The 23,458-nt window shown below is 50.0% G+C and overlaps 1 protein-coding gene across 1 annotated transcript in view; it reads left to right on the top strand.

Annotated features, from left to right (window-relative positions):
• Positions 1 to 19,831: 19,831 nt before the first annotated feature.
• zdhhc17 (zDHHC palmitoyltransferase 17) overlaps positions 19,832 to 23,458 on the top strand; it is a gene marked incomplete at its 5' end in the record, with an annotated part of 93,526 nt that continues 89,899 nt past the window's right edge. The window contains one exon of the mRNA XM_084330198.1: positions 19,832 to 19,894. Coding sequence (XP_084186324.1) covers positions 19,832 to 19,894 — 63 coding nt within the window. The remainder of the gene's footprint in view (positions 19,895 to 23,458) is intronic.

The raw sequence follows: 23,458 nt of genomic DNA, 5'->3' as shown, positions 1-23,458 counted from the left end.
TATGTCCGCTATGCCACCCAGCCGCCGTTCTCCATGTTGACGAAGTCCTCGCTGGCACTGGCACCCGGGTGTAGGGTCGACTAACATCCTCTGTCAAAGATGACGTCGTAGTCAGAGTGTTTAAGGCATGTTATAGTCACAGTAACGTTTCAACAGTGTAGCATTAAGCTAACAGCCGTCCGACTGATAGCAACAAGCTAACGTTTACTAGCCTAGTAAACACAACGAGCTAGCGCCGCAGCTAACAGCTGACTGGCTAACACAGTAGGCCACAAACTAGCACGCCAGCTAAGCAGCTATCACCTGAACTGTACACAACGACATAACAAGCCACACTTCAGACAGGCCGCTGTCCAAGTCCCTCCCCATCCTAAGAGGGAAGAGAAAAAGAAATGTCAAACACAGTTTTCAACAGTGATTTACCAGACATACAGCGGAGCCGGCACAATTCCCATCCGGGCTGCAGCCGACTTGAGCATGGAACTCCAGATAATGAAGATCCATGCCCACTTTTCCTCTTGCTTTAGGGTGTACTTCCACATTCATGTGAAAGATGGGGCCTGCACGGGACAGAGAAGCATCCGCTCGTCCAGAGAATCCCGGGTTTTAACCAGGTCTCGGTCACGGCCCACTAGGTTGACCATCATGGGCGTCAGACCAAGATCCTCCGTCCGCCGCTTAAGAAGCCGAGCAGAGGACCCCAGTCCGGGGTCGGCTTTCGTAAAATTGTCAGCTAACCCCCATAGCGTTAACAGACAACTAGCGCTCGCAAGCAAAACACTACTCACCCAACACGGAAGCAACCCAGTTTCTCACAACAGCCGGTGCCTCCCACAGTCCAGCTGTATGACCGGAGGGTCAATACCCATCCAGCCGCAGCAAGGAAGACTGCAGTTGGGGAGTATATCAGCAGCGCGAGCCCCTAATACGAAAAAGCCGGTGGAGGTCAGAATGATCATCATCTTCCAGACACTCCAGTGACGAAGACAATATCGCCGTATTTTCTCGAAAATAGTGAGAGAGAAAATAAAGATATAATGTCAACGTATCTTCCCGTCTTCTTTTTTCCCCTCAACTTTCTTCAGCTTACAACCTCGTCAAGTGGGGTATATACCAGGCACTTCCTTGTGGTGAAAGTGAAGAAGGAGGCAAGTAGGTGACCACACACCTGCTTATGAAGGTAAGCGGATAGGGGTGTGGCCAGACGGATGTTGGTATGTAAAGGTACATTGTGGATTTTTATTCAGTGCTGTGCACGAAGTGAGGTTAGTGCAGAATGACGCTGAGCGGAAGCCAGTATGATATAGAACTAGGGTATAAGGGTACTTTCTCATGGGGTCATGGACAAGGGAGGCAGTGCTCTGAGGGTTAATTCCATTTTTGTTTGTCTGTACTATAAGGGTTTTTTTTCTCACAAGGAGGCGGGAACGCGGGACTGTGAGTCGGGAGAATTTACCTATGTTTTTCAGACCTACCGTCATTTGCCATTCAGTCTGTTTTGACCTGTTCAGTACTTGCATGTTTAGTAGCTGCTAGCAACGGTGATCATCTAATTTCATGTGACCTGCAGAAATCATTATGACCTGTTTGCCGACGTGACTCTTAGTTAGAGACAGTTGTTTTTTTGTTGTCATGACTTAGGAAACTGCCCTGCTCGTTGGAGCTGAGTTGAGGTACTATAGAATGTCCTAACTTCAAGTCTGGAGTGGACCCTTTCTACCATTTTTGTGTGTAACTGTCTATAATGTGTGATAACGGGCACAAGTGTGGCTGAGAAAGAAAAAAAAAAGATTGGAATAGTGAGATATACAGCCAGCTGGCACTCACATCTTTCTCCTTTGTCTCTTCTCTCCCACGTACACCTATGTATGTACCCCTCTCCTTTGTAGTTTCTCAGGGGGGGGTCCTCCATCTCTGTGCCAAACCAATGCCCGCCGGCCCTACTGACCACTGCCCCAGTGAGAGGAAGCTGTGCCCGGAGAAGCATATGCCTACCAGCCTTCTCTAGCCTGCAGCTGGACACGACCGACGCAGCTATGAGCTACATCAGACACTGCCCAACAGCTGACCACAGCTGGCCTGCTCGAACTGAGGCAGAGAGCTGTCCAGCTTGCTCCACTGTTACTACCAGCTAAACAGCTGGCCCATCACTGGCCGAATCATTGGCCGAAGATGAAGAACTAAGAGACAGTTCAATCCTAACTGCGATTCATCAACAGGCTTTTAACGTCGGAGGAAAAGACAGTTAGCCTGTTTCAGTTGTGAAACGAACCAGGGACAGTGCGAGAGAACAGACCATCTGGGGCGACCGAGGGGACCATCGGACTGGATCGGCCCGGGGGTGTTTGGTGGCGGAGAAGGGGGGACCTACCTGAGATTCGACAAATGAGGCAAGTTTGAAACACACGCTACAGATGTTACAGTATCATCTAAAAATATTAGGTGCTGGACTTTGTTCAGAGTGAAGATGTTTTGCAAATTGTAGTTTTGTTTTGTTTTTGCTATCTCCCTGCCTCTGAGGGAATAGCCTTGAGCTTTTCCTCTGCGGGGAGATTCCAAGCACTGTGCAGTTTGCAGTCACGTGTTTCTTGCTGTTAATCTGTTTTCGCTCAGGTGAAAGAGTTTTGTGAGAATGTTTTTGTTTTGAATAAGTTGGTATGGGAAATTATTTTTCTGCAAGATACTCTCCTGGTTTTGTTGTGATTCTATTTTCCAGCTTGGTCGTTAGCGGGGTATGGTGCAGCTGCTCCGGCCTTGACAAAACCAGAGACTGGACACTGTACTCTTGAGTCCTTCGACCACCGTCTGGACATTTGCAAAGAGACACGAACGGTTTTGTTTTTAGATAATGAAAATGGTTTTTGATGTAGTAGGGTTATGATAATATTTTGGGTTGTCATTATGAAGTGATAATTAATTATCAGAGGGGGAGTGTCGTGGAATATATGATCATGTCCTTATAGATCTGTGTTGAGATATCATGTTATACAGCTTGACTGTTTTCAGTGTGACCAGCTTGACTGGTTAATGTGTGTGTGTCTCTTTAAGGGACTCCAAGATACTAACATCTCCCCAGTCATAACAAAGTTGTTGTTGCTTCCAGTGACTGAGAACCATTTTTGTTTACGTTCGTCATCATATCTGATATATTATGTTACGTCTGACAACTGTGTATTTAATTACGTCTGACTTGAGCTCTTGGTCAGTTTATGGCCAGACGCTACTGTGTTAACATGTTGTCTCTGACTGTAAACTGTCCTTTCATTGTGGCCACGGTGAAATAAACGTTCCTATTATTATTAATAATGACTCAGAATGATTTGTAAACGGCTCATCGTTTAGTCCTTTAATATTTCCCATTACACTGTCTAGAGTACTAATAGGCCCATAATCAAGTTTATTTATATAGCACATTTACAACAGTTGTGACTGTACCAAAGTGCTTCACAGATAAGAACATAGAGCAAGATCACAGTGCCATATATCTGACAGTAGATCTAGAAGGGAGATGGAGGAATATTAAATAACAAGGGGGTGGTGAGTCAGATCAAGGAGGAGATAGCCAGGTATAAGGAAGAAAATGACAATGGGGCGGTAGATCCGAACATTCTATGGGACACACTGAAGGTGGTGATAAGGGGGAAATTGATGGAGAAGACAGCAATGCTGAAGAAGGCCAGAACGGAGACATATCACAATCTGATAGGGAAGCTGAAGAAGCTAGAGGGGAGACACCAGATATCAAAAGAACAGGAAACGCTCGGAGAAATCAAAGAAGTAAAGGCCAGGATAAATAGGGAATTATTGACGGAAATAGAAAAGAAAGCGAGGTTCATGAAACAAACGTACTATGAAGGGGGACCAAAAGCGACCAGACTGTTGGCTAGGAGAATTAGGACGCAACAGAAGTTGAACACGATACACACAATAAGGGATACAAAGACTAATGAAATATTGAGAGACCCAGCTGAAATAGAGAGGACATTTAGAGAATACTATGAGAAACTATACACACAGCCAAAAGCAGCGGGAGAAGAGGAAATAGAAGCATATCTGGAGAAGCTAGAGTTACCATCGATAGGGAAAGAACAGAATGAAGAATTAAATAAAATAATTACGGAACGAGAATTGGAAGAGGCAATTAGTAGAGCTAAAAACAACAAATCTCCGGGGAGCGATGGATTCCCATCGGAATTCTACAAGACATTTAGAACGGAATTAGCACCCATGTTAGGGGCGGCGTTCAGACACACGATGGAGGTGGGCAAAATGCCCCCCTCGTGGAAGGAAGCCATAATCACCACGATACCGAAGGAAGGGAAGGATAGAGAATTGTGTAGTAGTTTCAGACCTGTGTCCATACTCAACGTGGATTACAAGATGTATACATCGATAATATCAAAGAGATTTGAGACGTTTTGTTATGGTTTGTAACCGACCCCAATCGCACAACACAAGACAGGTATGATGGTTTGCCAAGAAACAGATATTTATTTAGAACAGGGAAAAAGGGCACTGTCCCTTTAAGGGAGAAAACACAAAACACTGGAATAACACAAGAGGGGAAGGTAAAGTGCCTTTAAGAGGCGGGCAGGAAAAGGGAACACTATGGGAAGGTAAGGGAACGCCTAAGGGAAGGTTAAGGGAACGCCTAGGGAACAGAGGAACTAGAGACTAGGAGAACTAGGGAAAGAGGACTAGGGACTAGGAGAACTAGGGATAGAGGACTAGGGACTAGGTGGAACTAGAAGGGGAGAACTTGGGACAGAGGGGACTGAGGCCCGCGGAGGCGGGCTGGGGAACAGGGAGGAACTGGGGACGGAGACCCGCGGAGGCGGGCTGGGGACAGGGAGGAACTGGGGACTGGTGGGAAAACATCTGGGCCGCTCTGCAGAACAGAGGAGAGGGTTAATATTCAAAGGGAACAAACAGAGCAGATGCAGAACAGTCCAAATAACAAAGTAACAAAGTAAATACTATCTTCGTGTGAACAAACACACAGTGGGAGATGAAATGTCCAAAATAATATCCACGAGAGAACAAAACAGAGTGGGAGATGAAATGTCCAAACTAATAACTAAGTGAGAACTAAAGGAGGCAATACGCTGGGTGAGTGACATCACAATCAAAACTCACCCAGGCGTATGCGTAATGGTACAGGAACAGCAGCGGGACGAGGGCAAGGGGCATTACGCTGAGTGAGTGACATCACAATCAAAACTCACCCAGGCGTATGCGTAAAGGTACAGGGACAGCAGCGGGTACGGGGGCAAAAAGCATTACGCTGAGTGAGTGACATCACAATCAAAACTCACCCAGGCGTATGCGTAAAGGTACAGGGACAGCAGCGGGAACGGGGGCAAGGGCACTACGCTGGGTGAGTGACATCACAATCAAAACTCACCCAGGCGTATGCGTAATGGTACAGGGACAGCAGCGGGGCGAGGGCAACGCCACCGGGTGGCTGGCTGTCCGAGCCGAGGGACAGAGTGCTGGAACAGTGGCGGTGGCGAGGGTGTCGTCCACCGGGTAGCCGACTGTCGGAGCCGAGGAACAGAGTGCTGGAACAGTGGCGGTGGCGAGGGTGTCGTCCACCGGGTAGCCGCTGTCGGAGCCGAGGAACAGAGTGCGCGCCACACCTTGGTGTGCGCGTCGGAACAGTGGCGGTGGCGAGGGTGTCGTCCACCGGGTAGCCGCTGTCGGAGCCGAGGAACAGAGTGCGCGCCACACCTTGGTGTGCGCGTCGGAACAGTGGCGGTGGCGAGGGTGTCGTCCACCGGGTAGCCGCTGTCGGAGCCGAGGAACAGAGTGCGCGCCACACCTTGGTGTGCGCGTCGGAACAGTGGCGGTGGCGAGGGTGTCGTCCACCGGGTAGCCGCTGTCGGAGCCGAGGAACAGAGTGCGCGCCACACCTTGGTGTGCGCGTCGGAACCGAGAGACGCCTCGGGGTGCGTCTGCGAGGAGGAGTGTGCCAAGCACGAGGATCCTTGGAAGATGCGCGTTGCGCGCTGGAGACTGGAGAGCGTGCCAAGCTCGAAGGTCTGGAAGATGCGCGTCTGTGCGCTGGTACGGAGGAGCGTGCCAAGCTCGAAGGTCTGGAAGATGCGCGTCAGTGCGCTGGTACGGAGGAGCGTGCCAAGCTCGAAGGTCTGGAAGATGCGCGTCTGTGCGCTGGTACGGAGGAGCGTGCCAAGCTCGAAGGTCTGAAGTGGAACACTGGAATACCTCCCGTAGAGGATTAGAGAGCGCAGTACAGTGTCTCCCTCCAGGCAAACGGCGGCAGGTGGCGAAGGCTTGAGCGCATCTGGCGCGCTGGTCTGGAGTGGAACACTGGAATACCTCCCGTAGAGAATTAGAGAGCGCAGTACAATGTCTCCCTCCAGGCAAACGGCGACAGGTGGCCAAAGCCCTTGAAGATGCGCGTTGCGCGCTGGTGACTGGAGAGCGTGCCAAGCCCTTGCAGATGCGCGTTGCGCGCTGGTGACTGGAGAGCGTGCCAAGCCCGAGGGTCCGGGAGATGCGCGTTGGTCTAGATGTGCGTCAGGACGAACAGCTGCGCTGGGGTCTGCAGTGGAGCGCTGGGGTGCCTCCCGTGGAAGTTACAGGGAGCGCAGAACAGTCTCCTCCACAGGCTACGGCGACAGCAGACGAAGGCTGGAGCAAAACATCTCAAGGCTGGAGAAATCCATATACAGCATTGGTAGACCAGAGGATCTCCCGAAAGAGTCTAGATGTTAGAGAATATGACTCAGCATGAATACAACACGACCCCACGCCGAAACGAGGGGAAGAGCCCTGGTATTTAAAGCCCACAGGGGAACTAATTAGCCTGCCACCACAGGTGCGAGAGGTAATTGATAATAGTCCAGGTGTGGCCACTGAGAGTAAACGAGAGTAAAGAACGAGAGGGTGGGGGCTAGAGAGAGTGAGTAGGGAATTCCTAACAGTAGGCTTAAAGAAGACAGAGAAAAGGTAGTGAGCAGCGGGCAAAACCTCACAGTATCCCCCCCTCCAACGGGAGCCACCCGGCGACCCAAAACAAATACAGACAGAGTGGCAGGGGGCAAAACAAGAGGTACTGGCCAAGCCAGCAGGGGAAGCCACCACAAGAGTGGGGCTAGCAAAATAAACAGGGTCGCCGAGGGGTAACTAGGGTAGCAGAGGGGCAACTGGGGGAACTGGTCTAGAGGAACTGGGTCTAGAGAACTAGTCTAGCGAACTGGGCAAGAGAACTGGTCTAGAGAACTGGTTTAGAGAACTGGGCTAGAGAACTGGTCTAGAGAACTGGTCTAGAGGAACTGGTCTAGAGGAACTGAGGGGCAAGCAGGGTAGCAAAGGGGTAACCATGGTAGCACCGGGAAAGGGCTAGCAGAGGGAAGGTTAGCTGCCAGGGCACTGATAGCTACAGGGCCTATGCTAGCTGTACTGCTACATCAACATAGAGGCTGCGCAAGCTGCCGGAGCCAGGCTAGCAGAGGGAAAGGGTAGCTGCCAAGGCACTGATAGCTACAGGGCCTATGCCAGCTGTATTGCTACATTAACATAGAGGCTGCGCTAGCTGCCGGAGCTAGGCTGGCAGACAGGGCTGGACCAGCATGAGAAAACAAGCTAGCTGGAAGGACAGTCCTAGCTGTGGGAATACTGACCTTGCTAGCTGAAGGGCAGTCCTAGCAGTGTGAGATAAACTGACCTTGCTAGCTGGAAAGGCAGTCCTAGCAGTGGGAGATAAACTGACCTTGCCGGCTGAAAAGGGCAGTCCTAGCAGTGGGAATACTGACCTTGCTAGCTGAAAAGGCAGTCCTAGCAGTGGGAGATAAACTGACCTTGCTAGCTGAAAGGGCAGTCCTAGCAGTGGGAGATGCTACACAAAAAAGTGGAGGCCATGCAGAGGGACCGGGTTAGCTGCTTGGGCCTGGCTAGCTACAGGGCCTATGCTAGCTGCAAGGCTGCATTAACATAGAGGCTGTGCTAACAGCCGGGGCCAAGCTAGCAGACTGGGACCATGCAGAGGGAACTGGGTTAGCCGCCAGGGCATGGCTAGCTACAGGGCCTATGCCAGCAGCAAGGGCTGCATAAACATAGAGGCTGTGCTAGCAGCCGGGGCTAAGCTAGCAGACAGGGGCTCTGCTGAGGGACTGGGTTAGCTGCCAGGGCATGGCTAGCTACAGGGGGGTCAAACAGGGCAAAACGGGAAGCAAACAGGGGAGCTAACCGGGGAGACTAACAAGCTAAACAGGGGAGTAACAGGCTAACAAGGGAGCTAAACAGGACTAACAAGGAAGCTAAACTGGGCTAACAGGGAAGCTAACAGGGCTAACAGGGGAGCTAGAGGGGAGACTAACAAGCTAACAGGGGAGCTAACAGGGCTAACAGGGGAGCTAGAGGGAACAAGAAGAAAAAAAAAAAGGCAAACTCAACATACACCGTCTGTGCTGGCTGGGGTCGTCGATTTGGTGGGGTCGTACTGTTATGGTTTGTAACCGACCCCAATCGCACAACACAAGACAGGTATGATGGTTTGCCAAGAAACAGATATTTATTTAGAACAGGGAAAAAGGGCACTGTCCCTTTAAGGGAGAAAACACAAAACACTGGAATAACACAAGAGGGGAAGGTAAAGTGCCTTTAAGAGGCGGGCAGGAAAAGGGAACACTATGGGAAGGTAAGGGAACGCCTAAGGGAAGGTTAAGGGAACGCCTAGGGAACAGAGGAACTAGAGACTAGGAGAACTAGGGAAAGAGGACTAGGGACTAGGAGAACTAGGGATAGAGGACTAGGGACTAGGTGGAACTAGAAGGGGAGAACTTGGGACAGAGGGGACTGAGGCCCGCGGAGGCGGGCTGGGGAACAGGGAGGAACTGGGGACGGAGACCCGCGGAGGCGGGCTGGGGACAGGGAGGAACTGGGGACTGGTGGGAAAACATCTGGGCCGCTCTGCAGAACAGAGGAGAGGGTTAATATTCAAAGGGAACAAACAGAGCAGATGCAGAACAGTCCAAATAACAAAGTAACAAAGTAAATACTATCTTCGTGTGAACAAACACACAGTGGGAGATGAAATGTCCAAAATAATATCCACGAGAGAACAAAACAGAGTGGGAGATGAAATGTCCAAACTAATAACTAAGTGAGAACTAAAGGAGGCAATACGCTGGGTGAGTGACATCACAATCAAAACTCACCCAGGCGTATGCGTAATGGTACAGGAACAGCAGCGGGACGAGGGCAAGGGGCATTACGCTGAGTGAGTGACATCACAATCAAAACTCACCCAGGCGTATGCGTAAAGGTACAGGGACAGCAGCGGGTACGGGGGCAAAAAGCATTACGCTGAGTGAGTGACATCACAATCAAAACTCACCCAGGCGTATGCGTAAAGGTACAGGGACAGCAGCGGGAACGGGGGCAAGGGCACTACGCTGGGTGAGTGACATCACAATCAAAACTCACCCAGGCGTATGCGTAATGGTACAGGGACAGCAGCGGGGCGAGGGCAACGCCACCGGGTGGCTGGCTGTCCGAGCCGAGGGACAGAGTGCTGGAACAGTGGCGGTGGCGAGGGTGTCGTCCACCGGGTAGCCGACTGTCGGAGCCGAGGAACAGAGTGCTGGAACAGTGGCGGTGGCGAGGGTGTCGTCCACCGGCTAGCCGCTGTCGGAGCCGAGGAACAGAGTGCGCGCCACACCTTGGTGTGCGCGTCGGAACAGTGGCGGTGGCGAGGGTGTCGTCCACCGGGTAGCCGCTGTCGGAGCCGAGGAACAGAGTGCGCGCCACACCTTGGTGTGCGCGTCGGAACAGTGGCGGTGGCGAGGGTGTCGTCCACCGGGTAGCCGCTGTCGGAGCCGAGGAACAGAGTGCGCGCCACACCTTGGTGTGCGCGTCGGAACAGTGGCGGTGGCGAGGGTGTCGTCCACCGGGTAGCCGCTGTCGGAGCCGAGGAACAGAGTGCGCGCCACACCTTGGTGTGCGCGTCGGAACCGAGAGACGCCTCGGGGTGCGTCTGCGAGGAGGAGTGTGCCAAGCACGAGGATCCTTGGAAGATGCGCGTTGCGCGCTGGAGACTGGAGAGCGTGCCAAGCTCGAAGGTCTGGAAGATGCGCGTCTGTGCGCTGGTACGGAGGAGCGTGCCAAGCTCGAAGGTCTGGAAGATGCGCGTCAGTGCGCTGGTACGGAGGAGCGTGCCAAGCTCGAAGGTCTGGAAGATGCGCGTCTGTGCGCTGGTACGGAGGAGCGTGCCAAGCTCGAAGGTCTGAAGTGGAACACTGGAATACCTCCCGTAGAGGATTAGAGAGCGCAGTACAGTGTCTCCCTCCAGGCAAACGGCGGCAGGTGGCGAAGGCTTGAGCGCATCTGGCGCGCTGGTCTGGAGTGGAACACTGGAATACCTCCCGTAGAGAATTAGAGAGCGCAGTACAATGTCTCCCTCCAGGCAAACGGCGACAGGTGGCCAAAGCCCTTGAAGATGCGCGTTGCGCGCTGGTGACTGGAGAGCGTGCCAAGCCCTTGCAGATGCGCGTTGCGCGCTGGTGACTGGAGAGCGTGCCAAGCCCGAGGGTCCGGGAGATGCGCGTTGGTCTAGATGTGCGTCAGGACGAACAGCTGCGCTGGGGTCTGCAGTGGAGCGCTGGGGTGCCTCCCGTGGAAGTTACAGGGAGCGCAGAACAGTCTCCTCCACAGGCTACGGCGACAGCAGACGAAGGCTGGAGCAAAACATCTCAAGGCTGGAGAAATCCATATACAGCATTGGTAGACCAGAGGATCTCCCGAAAGAGTCTAGATGTTAGAGAATATGACTCAGCATGAATACAACACGACCCCACGCCGAAACGAGGGGAAGAGCCCTGGTATTTAAAGCCCACAGGGGAACTAATTAGCCTGCCACCACAGGTGCGAGAGGTAATTGATAATAGTCCAGGTGTGGCCACTGAGAGTAAACGAGAGTAAAGAACGAGAGGGTGGGGGCTAGAGAGAGTGAGTAGGGAATTCCTAACAGTAGGCTTAAAGAAGACAGAGAAAAGGTAGTGAGCAGCGGGCAAAACCTCACACGTTTATGCCAGACATTATAGATGAAGATCAAACTGGATTTATTAAAGGGAGACAGACACAGGACAACGTGAGAAAGACATTACACATAGTAGAGGAGATACAAAAACAAGGGGGTAGCGCGGTACTGATTAGCCTAGATGCAGAAAAAGCATTCGACAGTGTGAGCTGGACATTTTTATATAAAACATTGATGAGGTTCGGACTGAACGGGAGGGCGATGAAGATGATCAAGGCGCTATATCAAGAACCGACAGCGAGGGTTAAGGTGAATGGCAGCCTGACGGATAGAATCAGATTAGAGAGGGCTACCAGATAGGGATGTTGTCTCTCACCAACGCTCTTCGCCGTTTTCATAGAACCACTGGCACAACTGATCAGACAGACCGAGGACATTAAGGGAGTAAGGATAAAGGGAACGGAATATAAACTAGGCCTATTTGCGGACGACGTGATAGTATACATGAGGCAACCAGACAAGAGCTTCCCGGCACTGATGGATCTACTGAAGGAATATGGCCACTACTCAGGATACAAACTAAACGTGACAAAGACACAGACCTTAGCATGGAACTATACCCCAACGACGGAAATTAGGGAACAGTACGGGATAAGATGGGACATGGACAAGATTAAATACTTAGGGGTGAACATCACGAGAGGGGTGGGGAAACTGTTTGAGGCGAACTATACACAGATAAATCAGAACATCAAGAGAGACTTAGAGAGATGGACAGTAATGCCCTTGGACTTCAATTCAAGAATAGAGGTCATTAAAATGAACATACTATCAAGGTTACTGTACCTATTCCAGTCACTACCGATACAAATACCACAGAATCAATTCAGGGAGTGGGACAGACTGATATCGAGGTTCATATGGGTGGGGAGAAGACCACGGGTCAGATATAAAACACTACAACTACCAAAGGAAGAGGGAGGGATGGCAGTACCCAGCCTACAAGATTATTACTATGCAGCACAACTGAGAGCAGTGACGTGCTGGTGTAACGACAGATAAAGAGGCAAGATGGAAAGACATTGAAAAAGAAGGAGAGGGATACAAGGTACAAGCTCTGGTGGGAGATAGGGAACTATTTAAAGAAAAAGAGGGACTATTAGATTCAATTACCAAATGCACCTTGACCATATGGAACAGAGTAGTAAAAACACACAAATTGGAGAAGCAGTCAGGGGTTCTGAGATGGGTAGCACATGACAAGAGATTCAAACCAGGGAGGTTAGACCATGGATTCAGAAGGTGGGAGAGGGGGGGGGGCAACAGCGATATGCAAAATGATAGAGAAGGGGGAAATGCAGACACTACAAAAATTAAAGGAGAAATTTGGACTAGAAAACAGGGACCACTTCAGATATCTACAGGTTAGAGACTACTACAACAAATAAATAAGGGGGGCCAAAGACGAAGAACAGAATGGAATAATCAAGATGATAGTATGGGCATACGAAGGGGGGCAAGGAAGAGTAATATCAGCAATATACCGAGCTATAATGAACAGCAAGGGGACACACGACCGATTACATAAGGGAGAAATGGGAGAGAGAACTAGAGATAGAAATAACAGGGAAGGAATGGGGGAACATATGCGAGGTGCAACATTCAACAACAGGATCGAGGATATGGAAAGAGTTTGGATGGAAAAACATAATCAGATTCTTTATAACCCCAGAGCTGAAGGGAAAATATGCACCAACACAAAGAGCATGCTGGAGGATGTGTGGGAAGGAGGGGGCAAATCACACGCACATATTCTGGGGATGTCAGAAGCTGAAGGGGTATTGGGAGGAGATAGGGGAGGTAATGATCAGAATATTAGGATACGGGTTACCACAAACAGGACTGGTGCTTTACTTAGGAGACCTGACACACGAGGGAATACAAGGGGGGGACAAATATTTAATAAAGATAATGTTGATAGCGGCCAGAAAAGCAATAACAAGACTGTGGTACAAAGAAGACCCACCGACAATAGCACAATGGGTAGGAATAGTGGAAGAGATACAGGATATGGAGAGGATAACACACATGCTGAGGTTACAGGAAGAGAAATTTGGAGAAAGATGGGGAAAGTGGGAGGATTACAAGGGGAACGAAAACGACATCACAGAGGAAGAACCAAATACACCACAAGAGGGCGAAGGGTAAAGGAGGAAAGAGGTTCAAAGAGGGTCTCTGAACCCATGTCACACACTTAATGTTTTACAATTGTTTTATGTTTTTTTAAGTCAGTATTTTTATTTTTCGTCTTTTGGGCATTACATTTTTTCTTTATTATTTATGTCTGTTTAATAGTGTTGTTGAAGTTATTGTATATGTTGTGTTGTTTGTCTCAATAAAAATGTAAGTTAAAAAAAAAAAAAAAAAACATAGAGCAAGAAATACATATACAATACATACACTAAATATAATGCATAAAAATAAGGCATAAAAGGACTAAAAGTAATGACCTAGGAGGCAGGCTCAGCTCTAGTCAAAGGCCAGGGAGAATAGTTGTGTTATGGTTTGTAACCAACCCCAATCGCACAACACAAGACAGGTATGAGAGTAAGCCAAGAACTGGGCATTTATTGAATACAACAGAAAAGCGGCACTGTCCCTTTAAGGGAGGACACAAAAATACTGGAACAAGGAAAAAGGGCAATGTGCCTTTAAGAGGCGAGCAGGCAAAGGGGAAGGCTAAGGGAGAACACAAAATACTGGAAACAAGAATTAGGGAAAATTGGCACTGTGCCTTTAAGAGGCGAGCAGGCTAAGGGGCTAAGGCTAAAGGAACAGGGCCAGGGCAAAGGACAGGGCAGGAACAGGGGCACTGGAGAGGGGAAGAGGGACAGAGGCCCGGGGAGGCGGGCTGGAGACAGGGACAGAGAAAACAGGGTTAAGGCCTTGGACAGGGCGAGAGCAAGAGCTGCTTACAGGGATGGAGTAGGAGCGCGCAGGCTAGATGTCTGGAGTGGAGTAGGGCGCGTCGGCTTGAAGAGCGCGCCGGCTCGGAGAGACGCATCCTCCCGTAGAGAATTAGAGAGCGATGCGCGTCTGGAGAAGTAGCGCGCCGGCTAGAAGTCTGGAGTGGTGCGCGTCGGCTTGGAGAACGCGCCGGTTCGGAGAGCGCGCCGGCTCGGAGAGACGCATCCTCCCGTAGAGAATTAGAGAGCGATGCGCGTCTGGAGTAGTAGCGCGCCGGCTAAACGTCTGAAGTGGTGCGCGTCGGCTTGGAGAACGCGCCGGTTCGGAGAGCGCGCCGGCTCGGAGAGACGCATCCTCCCGTAGAGAATTAGAGAGCGATGCGCGTCTGGAGTAGTAGCGCGCCGGCTAAACGTCTGAAGTGGTGCGCGCCGGCTTAGAGAGCGCGCCGGTTCGGAGAGCGCGCCGGCTCGGAGAGACGCATCTTCCCGTAGAGAATTAGAGAGCGATGCGCGTCTGGAGTGGAGCGCGTCTGCTGTAGGAGCGCGTCTGCGCGGGGTCTGGAGTGGAGCGCGTCTGCTGTAGGAGCGCGTCCGCTGTAGGAGCGCGTCTGCTGTAGGAGCGCGTCTGCGCGGGGTCTGGAGTGGAGCGCGTCTGCTGTAGGAGCGCGTCTGCTGTAGGAGTGCGTCTGCGCGGGGTCTGGAGTTGAGCGCGTCTGCTGTAGGAGCGCGTCCGCTGTAGGAGCGCATCTGCTGTAGGAGGAGCGCATCTGCTGTAGGAGCGCGTCTGCTGTAGGAGCGCGTCTGCGCGGGGTCTGGAGTGGAGCGCGTCTGCTGTAGGAGCGCGTCTGGCGCAGGGTCTGGAGTGGAACACTGGAATACCTCCCGTAGAGAATTAGAGAGCGCAGGCTGTGTCCCACTCCAGGCAAACGGCGACAGGTGGCGAAGGCTTGCACCTCGTCTCACGCCGGAGATGAAACAGCATACAGAATACAGAAACAGATACAGATAGGGAATCTCCCGTAGGAGCTTACAGATAGAGAACGACCCGACGAGGACTGGGGGGGAGATCGAGGTATTTAAAGCCCACAGGGGCGCTAATTTAGAACACACATCAGGTGCGTGATGGTAATTGATAATTGACTTAGAAGTGTGTGTTCGGCACGGACCAATCAAACACATAATGAAAGGTAGTCCAAGGGTGTGGGCTGCTGAAGAGCAGACGAGAGTAAACGAACGCGAGGGTGGGGGCTGGAGAGGTGAGGAGACAGGGAATTAAAGGTCCAGGGAACAGGAATTAAAGGTCCAGGGAAGAGGCGAACCTCACAGTAACGACAACGCGAGGGTGGGGGCTGGTGAGGTGAGGAGACAGGGAATAAAAGGTCCAGGGAACAGGAATTAAAGGTCCAGGGAAGAGGCGAACCTCACAGTACCCCCCCCTCCACGGGAGCCACCGGGCGACCCAAAAATACAGACAGAGGGGCAGGGGACATAAACAAGGCAACAAACAAAAAATTGGGCCAAACCAGCGGGGAAGCTACACCAAAAGTGGGGCTAGCAGAGGGACAGGGAAGCTGCCAGGGCACTGATAGCTACAGGGCCTATGCTAGCTGTACTGCTACATAAACATAGAGGCTGCGCTAGCTGCCGGAGCTAGGCTAGCAGACAGGGCTGGACCAGCATGAGAGAACAAGCTAGCTGGAAGGACAGTCCTAGCTGTGGGGAAACTGACCTTGCTAGCTGAAGGGGCAGTCCTAGCAGTGGGGAAAACTGACCTTGCTAGCTGAAGGGGCAGTCCTAGCAGTGGGGAAAACTGACCTTGCTAGCTGAAAGGGCAGTCCTAGCAGCGGGGAAACTGACCTTGCTAGCTGGAGGGGCAGTCCTAGCAGTGGGGAAACTGACCTTGCTAGCTGAAGGGGCAGTCCTAGCAGTGGGAGAAAACTGACCTTGCTAGCTGAAGGGGCAGTCCTAGCAGTGGGGAACACTGACCTTGCTAGCTGAAAGGGCAGTCCTAGCAGCGGGGAAACTGACCTTGCTAGCTGAAGGGGCAGTCCTAGCAGTGGGAGAAAACTGACCTTGCTAGCTGAAGGGGCAGTCCTAGCAGTGGGGAAACTGACCCTGCTAGCTGAAAGGGCAGTCCTAGCAGCGGGGAAACTGACCTTGCTAGCTGAAGGGGCAGTCCTAGCAGTGGGAGAAAACTGACCTTGCTAGCTGAAGGGGCAGTCCTAGCAGTGGGGAAACTGACCTTGCTAGCTGAAAGGGCAGTCCTAGCAGCGGGGAAACTGACCTTGCTAGCTGAAGGGGCAGTCCTAGCAGTGGGAAAGCTATACAAAAAGTGGAGGCCATGCAGAGGGACCGGGTTAGCTGCCTGGGCATGGCTAGCTACAGGGCCTATGCTAGCTGCAAGGGCTGCATTAACATAGAGGCTGTGCTAGCAGCCGGGGCTAAGCTAGCAGACTGGGGCCATGCTGGTAGTAGAGGCCTGGCAAGCTGCAGGGGAGCTAACGAGGCTAACAGGGAAGCTAAACAGGGGAGTCAACAGGGGAACTAGCAGGGGAAACTAAACAGGGAAGCTAAGAGGGGAGCTAACAGGGAAGCTAACAGGCTAACAGGGGAGCTAACAAAGGCTAACAGGGGAGCTAACAAAGGCTAACAGGCTAACAGGGGAGCTAACACTAAGGACAAACTCAACATACAATGTCTGTGCTGGCTGGGGTCGTCGACTGGTCGGGTCGTACTGTTATGGTTTGTAACCGACCCCAATCGCACAACACAAGACAGGTCAGGTAAGCCAAGAACTGGGCATTTATTGAATACAACAGAAAAGCGGCACTGTCCCTTTAAGGGAGGACACAAAAATACTGGAACAAGGAAAAAGGGTAATGTGCCTTTAAGAGGCGAGCAGGCAAAGGGGAAGGCTAAGGGAGAACACAAAATACTGGAAACAAGAATTAGGGAAAATTGGCACTGTGCCTTTAAGAGGCGAGCAGGCTAAGGGGCTAAGGCTAAAGGAACAGGGCCAGGGCAAAGGACAGGGCAGGAACAGGGGCACTGGAGAGGGGAAGAGGGACAGAGGCCCGGGGAGGCGGGCTGGAGACAGGGACAGAGAAAACAGGGTTAAGGCCTTGGACAGGGCGAGGGCAAGAGCTGCTTACAGGGATGGAGTAGGAGCGCGCAGGCTAGACGTCTGGAGTGGAGTAGGGCGCGTCGGCTTGAAGAGCGCGCCGGCTCGGAGAGACGCATCCTCCCGTAGAGAATTAGAGAGCGATGCGCGTCTGGAGAAGTAGCGCGCCGGCTAGAAGTCTGGAGTGGTGCGCGTCGGCTTGGAGAACGCGCCGGTTCGGAGAGCGCGCCGGCTCGGAGAGACGCATCCTCCCGTAGAGAATTAGAGAGCGATGCGCGTCTGGAGTAGTAGCGCGCCGGCTAAACGTCTGAAGTGGTGCGCGTCGGCTTGGAGAACGCGCCGGTTCGGAGAGCGCGCCGGCTCGGAGAGACGCATCCTCCCGTAGAGAATTAGAGAGCGATGCGCGTCTGGAGTAGTAACGCGCCGGCTAAACGTCTGAAGTGGTGCGCGTCGGCTTGGAGAACGCGCCGGTTCGGAGAGCGCGCCGGCTTGGAGAGACGCATCCTCCCGTAGAGAATTAGAGAGCGATGCGCGTCTGGAGTGGAGCGCGTCTGCTGTAGGAGCGCGTCTGCGCGGGGTCTGGAGTGGAGCGCGTCTGCTGTAGGAGCGCGTCCGCTGTAGGAGCGCGTCTGCTGTAGGAGCGCGTCTGCGCGGGGTCTGGAGTGGAGCGCGTCTGCTGTAGGAGCGCGTCTGCTGTAGGAGCGCGTCTGCGCGGGGTCTGGAGTTGAGCGCGTCTGCTGTAGGAGCGCGTCCGCTGTAGGAGCGCATCTGCTGTAGGAGGAGCGCATCTGCTGTAGGAGCGCGTCTGCTGTAGGAGCGCATCTGCGCGGGGTCTGGAGTGGAGCGCGTCTGCTGTAGGAGCGCGTCTGGCGCGGGGTCTTGAGTGGAACACTGGAATACCTCCCGTAGAGAATTAGAGAGCGCAGGCTGTGTCCCACTCCAGGCAAACGGCGACAGGTGGCGAAGGCTTGCACCTCGTCTCACACCGGAGATGAAACAGCATACAGAATACAGAAACAGATACAGATAGGGAATCTCCCGTAGGAGCTTACAGATAGAGAACGACCCGACGAGGACTGGGGGGGAGATCGAGGTATTTAAAGCCCACAGGGGCGCTAATTTAGAACACACATCAGGTGCGTAATGGTAATTGATAATTGACTTAGAAGTGTGTGTTCGGCACGGACCAATCAAACACATAATGAAAGGTAGTCCAAGGGTGTGGGCTGCTGAAGAGCAGACGAGAGTAAACGAACGCGAGGGTGGGGGCTGGAGAGGTGAGGAGACAGGGAATTAAAGGTCCAGGGAACAGGAATTAAAGGTCCAGGGAAGAGGCGAACCTCACAGTAACGACAACGCGAGGGTGGGGGCTGGTGAGGTGAGGAGACAGGGAATAAAAGGTCCAGGGAACAGGAATTAAAGGTCCAGGGAAGAGGCGAACCTCACAAGTTGAGTCTTTAGCCAGGACTTAAAGACATTGAGGGTCTGGGCTGACCTGATGTGGAAGGGGAGGCTATTCTACAGTATAGGGGCGGCTATGGAAAATGGCCCAGTAAGCTGTACAAATGATGTAATAGGATGCATATAATATTTTCCATAATTATATGGAATAATAATTCCAACCCCCTCCAATGTACAGTAAATGTCCTAACCCAGTAATACACGAGACCCTCTTCTTGGACCTAGTAAGGTTTTGTCGATAATCCAATGTACAGTTACCCCCCCACCCCGCCTACCCATCCCCCCCACCCACCTCCAATGTACAGCCCCCCCCCCCACCCCACCTCCTCCAATGTAGTTTGTCAAATGTATAGGCCTACTCTTTTTTTTTTTTTTTTTTTTTTTTATAAACTCTTTTTTGTATCACAAACAGTACTGTATTTGTAAATCTGGTATGTCATAAATGTATAGATGTAGCAGTACTGTCTATCTGTACGTCATGTATGTCATATGTTATGATGAATTGAAAATGGGGGACCCTGATGTAAACAAGACGAAAGTCTTTCTCTGGTCTGCATCCCCTTAACAATTGTCTGTATTGAGCTGTACTGTATTGTACCCATTCTGCAATCTGTTAATAAAGTTTTCAATCAATCAGCTTCAGCCTAATCGGAATTATTATGGGATGCTGGGGGTCACAGTGTTACATCCCCATCAACCACCCCCACTACTAGTACTAAATTACCTGTAATTCTGGACTAGACCTGCCTTTCCAGCTATGTATTAATGACACCATCATAGGGCCATGATGTAATGAAACAACCTGACCTATAGTCCATGGGCCAGAGGCCAACATTGCACTTGTCGGTGCCACTCAAGGTGACTAAACTTACATATCATTTTTTCAAAGATCTATGTCTGTAGATGATATTTTGGTATGATAGCCATTCCAGAGTGGTAGCTTTATCATAATTATCAAGTCATGAAGTAGTATTACCCACCCCCTCAGGAAATTGCATTTCAGATGCTGGCGCATATCCTGTTTAGACTCACACATAGAGGACATCTGTCAATGTTTCACAATATTGTGTTTGGTATAATTTTAAAGGGGACTATGTCATCTTTCATTCAAGCTAAGATGTGAATCTTTCTGACCAGTATACAGGTCACTGGAGCTCTTTGAACAGTCAACAACACACACTAGTCGTGTTGAGAGCATCGCAGAGGATAGATACCCACCTCCCGTGTGTTTCTTTATACACAGAGCAACTCCCACAATGCTCAGCGGGATTGACCACCAAGATGGCCGACGCTATGGATGAATACGAGAAAGAAGCTGGCTGTGTCCCTATTCTGCATCCAGAGGTAACGCTGCACGACCATCTCATCTTTGCACAGGGGGGGGGAATAGACAGAAAAGGCTCTTACGTTGCTCTTAATAACCTGCACGGCGGTGCAAATGTGCGGTGCTTCTGGTAAAAGCAACACGATGCCCCCTGCAGCAGCAGCAGCACCGAGGCTAGCTAGCAGCTAACTGAGGCCAGCAGCGCGATGGAGGAACACTGGGCAGATGTTATTCATGTCAGCTAAGCTAACGAGAGCTAATATTATGTGCTCTTCGTGAGGCAGAAAGGCCATTTAGCTCACTAACACCGTGAACATGTCTTAGTACAGAACGAGACGTGATTATTTTAGAATCCCACAAAGGTCGCATTGAAAGGCAGCCCCGTTGTTCGTTTACCCACTAGCTTGAAAATAACCAGTTAACGTTGTTGTACCCAATATACTGTCTCTAGGAGGTCCCGTTGATTGATTGATTGACATTTTTATTAACAGATTGCAGAAAGGGTACTGTACAGTACAATACAGTACGGCTCGATATACAATTGTTAAGGGGATGCAGACCAGAGAAAGACTTTCGTCTTGTTTACATCAGGGTCCCCCATTTTCAATTCATCATAACATAATATGACGTACAGATAGACAGTACTGCTACATCTATACATTTATGACATACCAGATCTACAAATATACAGTACTGTTTGTGATACAAGAAGAGTCTAAGAAAGAGAGTATACATTTGACGAAGAAACTGTACATTGGAGGAGGTTGGGTAGGTGGGGGGGACTGTACGTAGGAGGTTGGGTAGGTGGGGGGGGGGGCTTGTACATTGGAGGAGGTTGGGTAGGTGGGGGGGGGCTTGTACATTGGGGGGGGGGGGTAACTGTACATTGGAGGTGGGTGGGTGGGGGAAACTGTACAACTGTACAAGCAAAACTGTACATTGGAATATTGACGAAACCATACTTGGTTCCAAGAGGAGGGTCCCATCCTCCCACCCCCAAGCTTGTTATTAGTTAACGCTCAGCTAGCAGCTACACTGTGTTGTACTACTAACCTAGTAACGTCACATTGTGTTGAGTCTGGGACTGGACAGAGCTGTCATCGTTGCAGTTAACGTTCAGATTTAACAATAATAGTCGCTGGATCATCAGTGATGAAACTCGAACATCAGTTGCTTTGCCTTGGACTTATTGGTCAGCTGTCCTTGCTAACCATAAACCCAATTCATTGGGAAAGGGGTCTGAATGTAGTAACAACGTACCGTGAATAATTAACAGGCGTTTTTAGCTTTATTTCCTGAATAGCTTCGTGCTGCTAACTTCCACTTTCGCTTAAACAACAACAACAACAACTCGGCAGCCCGAAGCAGCAGTTAAAGCTAAGCAGTTATATTAGGCCAGAAGCAGCTAGCTAGCATCTGCTAGATGGCTAGGTGACTCAGTCACCAGTATTATTGTTGGCAAAAGCTACTAACCAAAACCATTTAGTGGCTATTAAAGAATAAACATTTCCGGCCACTGTAACGTTTTTTATTTGGAAATGTCTCAAAGGGACTTTATTTATAATATAACTATTTAGAATACATGCTAACCTCAATCCACATAACACATTATATATTCTTTGTATAGGCCCATTGTTGGCTTAGGGAGGACAACCAGTCATTTTCCTGGACAGTTATTTAAGATTTGTGTACACTCTGACAGTAAAACATTTTTCAGTTATATGGGTACATCTTTGGTTCAGAATTGTTAGCACTGCAGTGAAATAGTTCAGGTACATAAGGGGAACAATTTCATTGCAAAGCAGTATCACATCCCTTGCCAATGGTGGAGCAATAAAGTGTTTCCTGAGTGATGATGCAGATCATCTGATCATCACAGATTAGTTTCAGCAGTCATGATTCTAGCTTTGGCACATAATTGTTACAAAAAAAATCCAACTGACTAAACTGCCACCCCAGCAATGAATGAAAGATAATTTGGCACACAGGTGGAATTTGAAACCACATGACATGAGATACGTGTCATTCAATCTGAACCGGATTGAATGACGCCAATTAATCGGGTGGAATTTTATTAACTTTGCCCACTTAATCATTCACTTATTGATGGGTATCTATCTATACTGATTCCTACAGTTGTATCAGGGATCGGTTGCTTTCTTCCAGTTGCATATCAAGCAGCATGTAGCCTAGGCCTCTTCAATCCACCCAATGTTAGTTCTAATTTATTGTTCAGGATCTTGGATCTTTGGGAACATTCAACAACTCATAAAGGACATTCCACTCTCATAACTACTGATGTAACTGCCTATGTTGTTTCCTTGTTCCTTGTTCCCTTGACGCACAGCTTTGATTGCAGGTTTCCATTTGTATGCGTTTCACTCATCTATGTGATCACTGGTCTGGAGGGTTAATAGCTAGATATGTCAGACTCTGGCCATGTCCACACGTATACAGATAATTTTGAAAACACAGTGTTGTGTTTTGGCCTCCCGTCCATTAGAGCCTGAAATTTGGTCTGGAAGGCCCATGGGTAATGGGATTCCTGTGGGATGGGAGTACATTTCACAATAAATTTACATGAGAGGGACGTGATTTCAAATCAATGGGAGTGGGTGGGACAGGATTAAAAAAAGAAATAATAATAATAAATAAAGTTAATTTCTACAGGCCTATACATTTTTACCTATGAGATATTTTCTTGAATCGGAATGAAATTCTGGCCGGAACCAAAGAGCTTCCCATTTGTCTCAACTGGCCAGCATAATCAAGACTTGATATTTAATAAATCTCCTGTTTCAAAGCAGTATTGAACAAATGCTGACCACGCTTAGAAAATGCAGTATATTCTCTGCAATGAGGACCATGGAGAGCTCCCTGCAGCCTGCCATCGGGTCAGTTAATGTGAGCATTTTTGGTTGTCGTGTGGACGGAGAGATGTAATAAAACACCTTTGGTGTGGACAGGAATTTTCTTTTTAAAACAGAGGATTGAAAAAATGCTTTTAGAAATATCTGTGTGGACATGGCCTAACAATATAGTCTTGGTGCCAGGGAGCGAAATTAACTTTTTGACTCACCGGCCAGTGGCGGGTAGATGGGAAGAGTCTACCCGCCAAGCATATTTCTTACCTGCCAACATTATTTTGATAAAAAAAAAATATATATATATTTTATATAATTTTTTTTTTTAAATAAAATATATATTATATAATCATACTTGTAGTTGTATTATCTGCGAGACATCGCCACCACGCAATAAGTCAAAATGCTTGCTATCTGCAAACAGCTCCATTGTCTGTGTGTATACTTGAGTAGCCTCCAGCTCCAGCAAGGATTCTCCGGCCCTGCAGCTAGACCCTATATTCAGCTAGACCCTACATTCAGCATGCAAGGATTCTCCGGCGATGCAGCTGGACCCTATTTAACGTTACGGTTCTTTTGTCAAATCACATTCAACATGCCCTCAGCTAGAATACGCATTCAATCAATGTTATAAGACATTGATATCAGGAGCTATCTGTAGCTACTGCTAGCCCGGTAGATAACTATAAGACAATTTAGTTTACTGGGACAGATGGATCT

The sequence above is a fragment of the Notolepis coatsorum genome, assembly GCF_963971535.1.
Source record: "Notolepis coatsorum genome assembly, chromosome: 15".
NCBI lineage: Eukaryota > Metazoa > Chordata > Actinopteri > Aulopiformes > Paralepididae > Notolepis > Notolepis coatsorum.
This window is presented reverse-complemented; position numbering and strand designations above follow the sequence as displayed.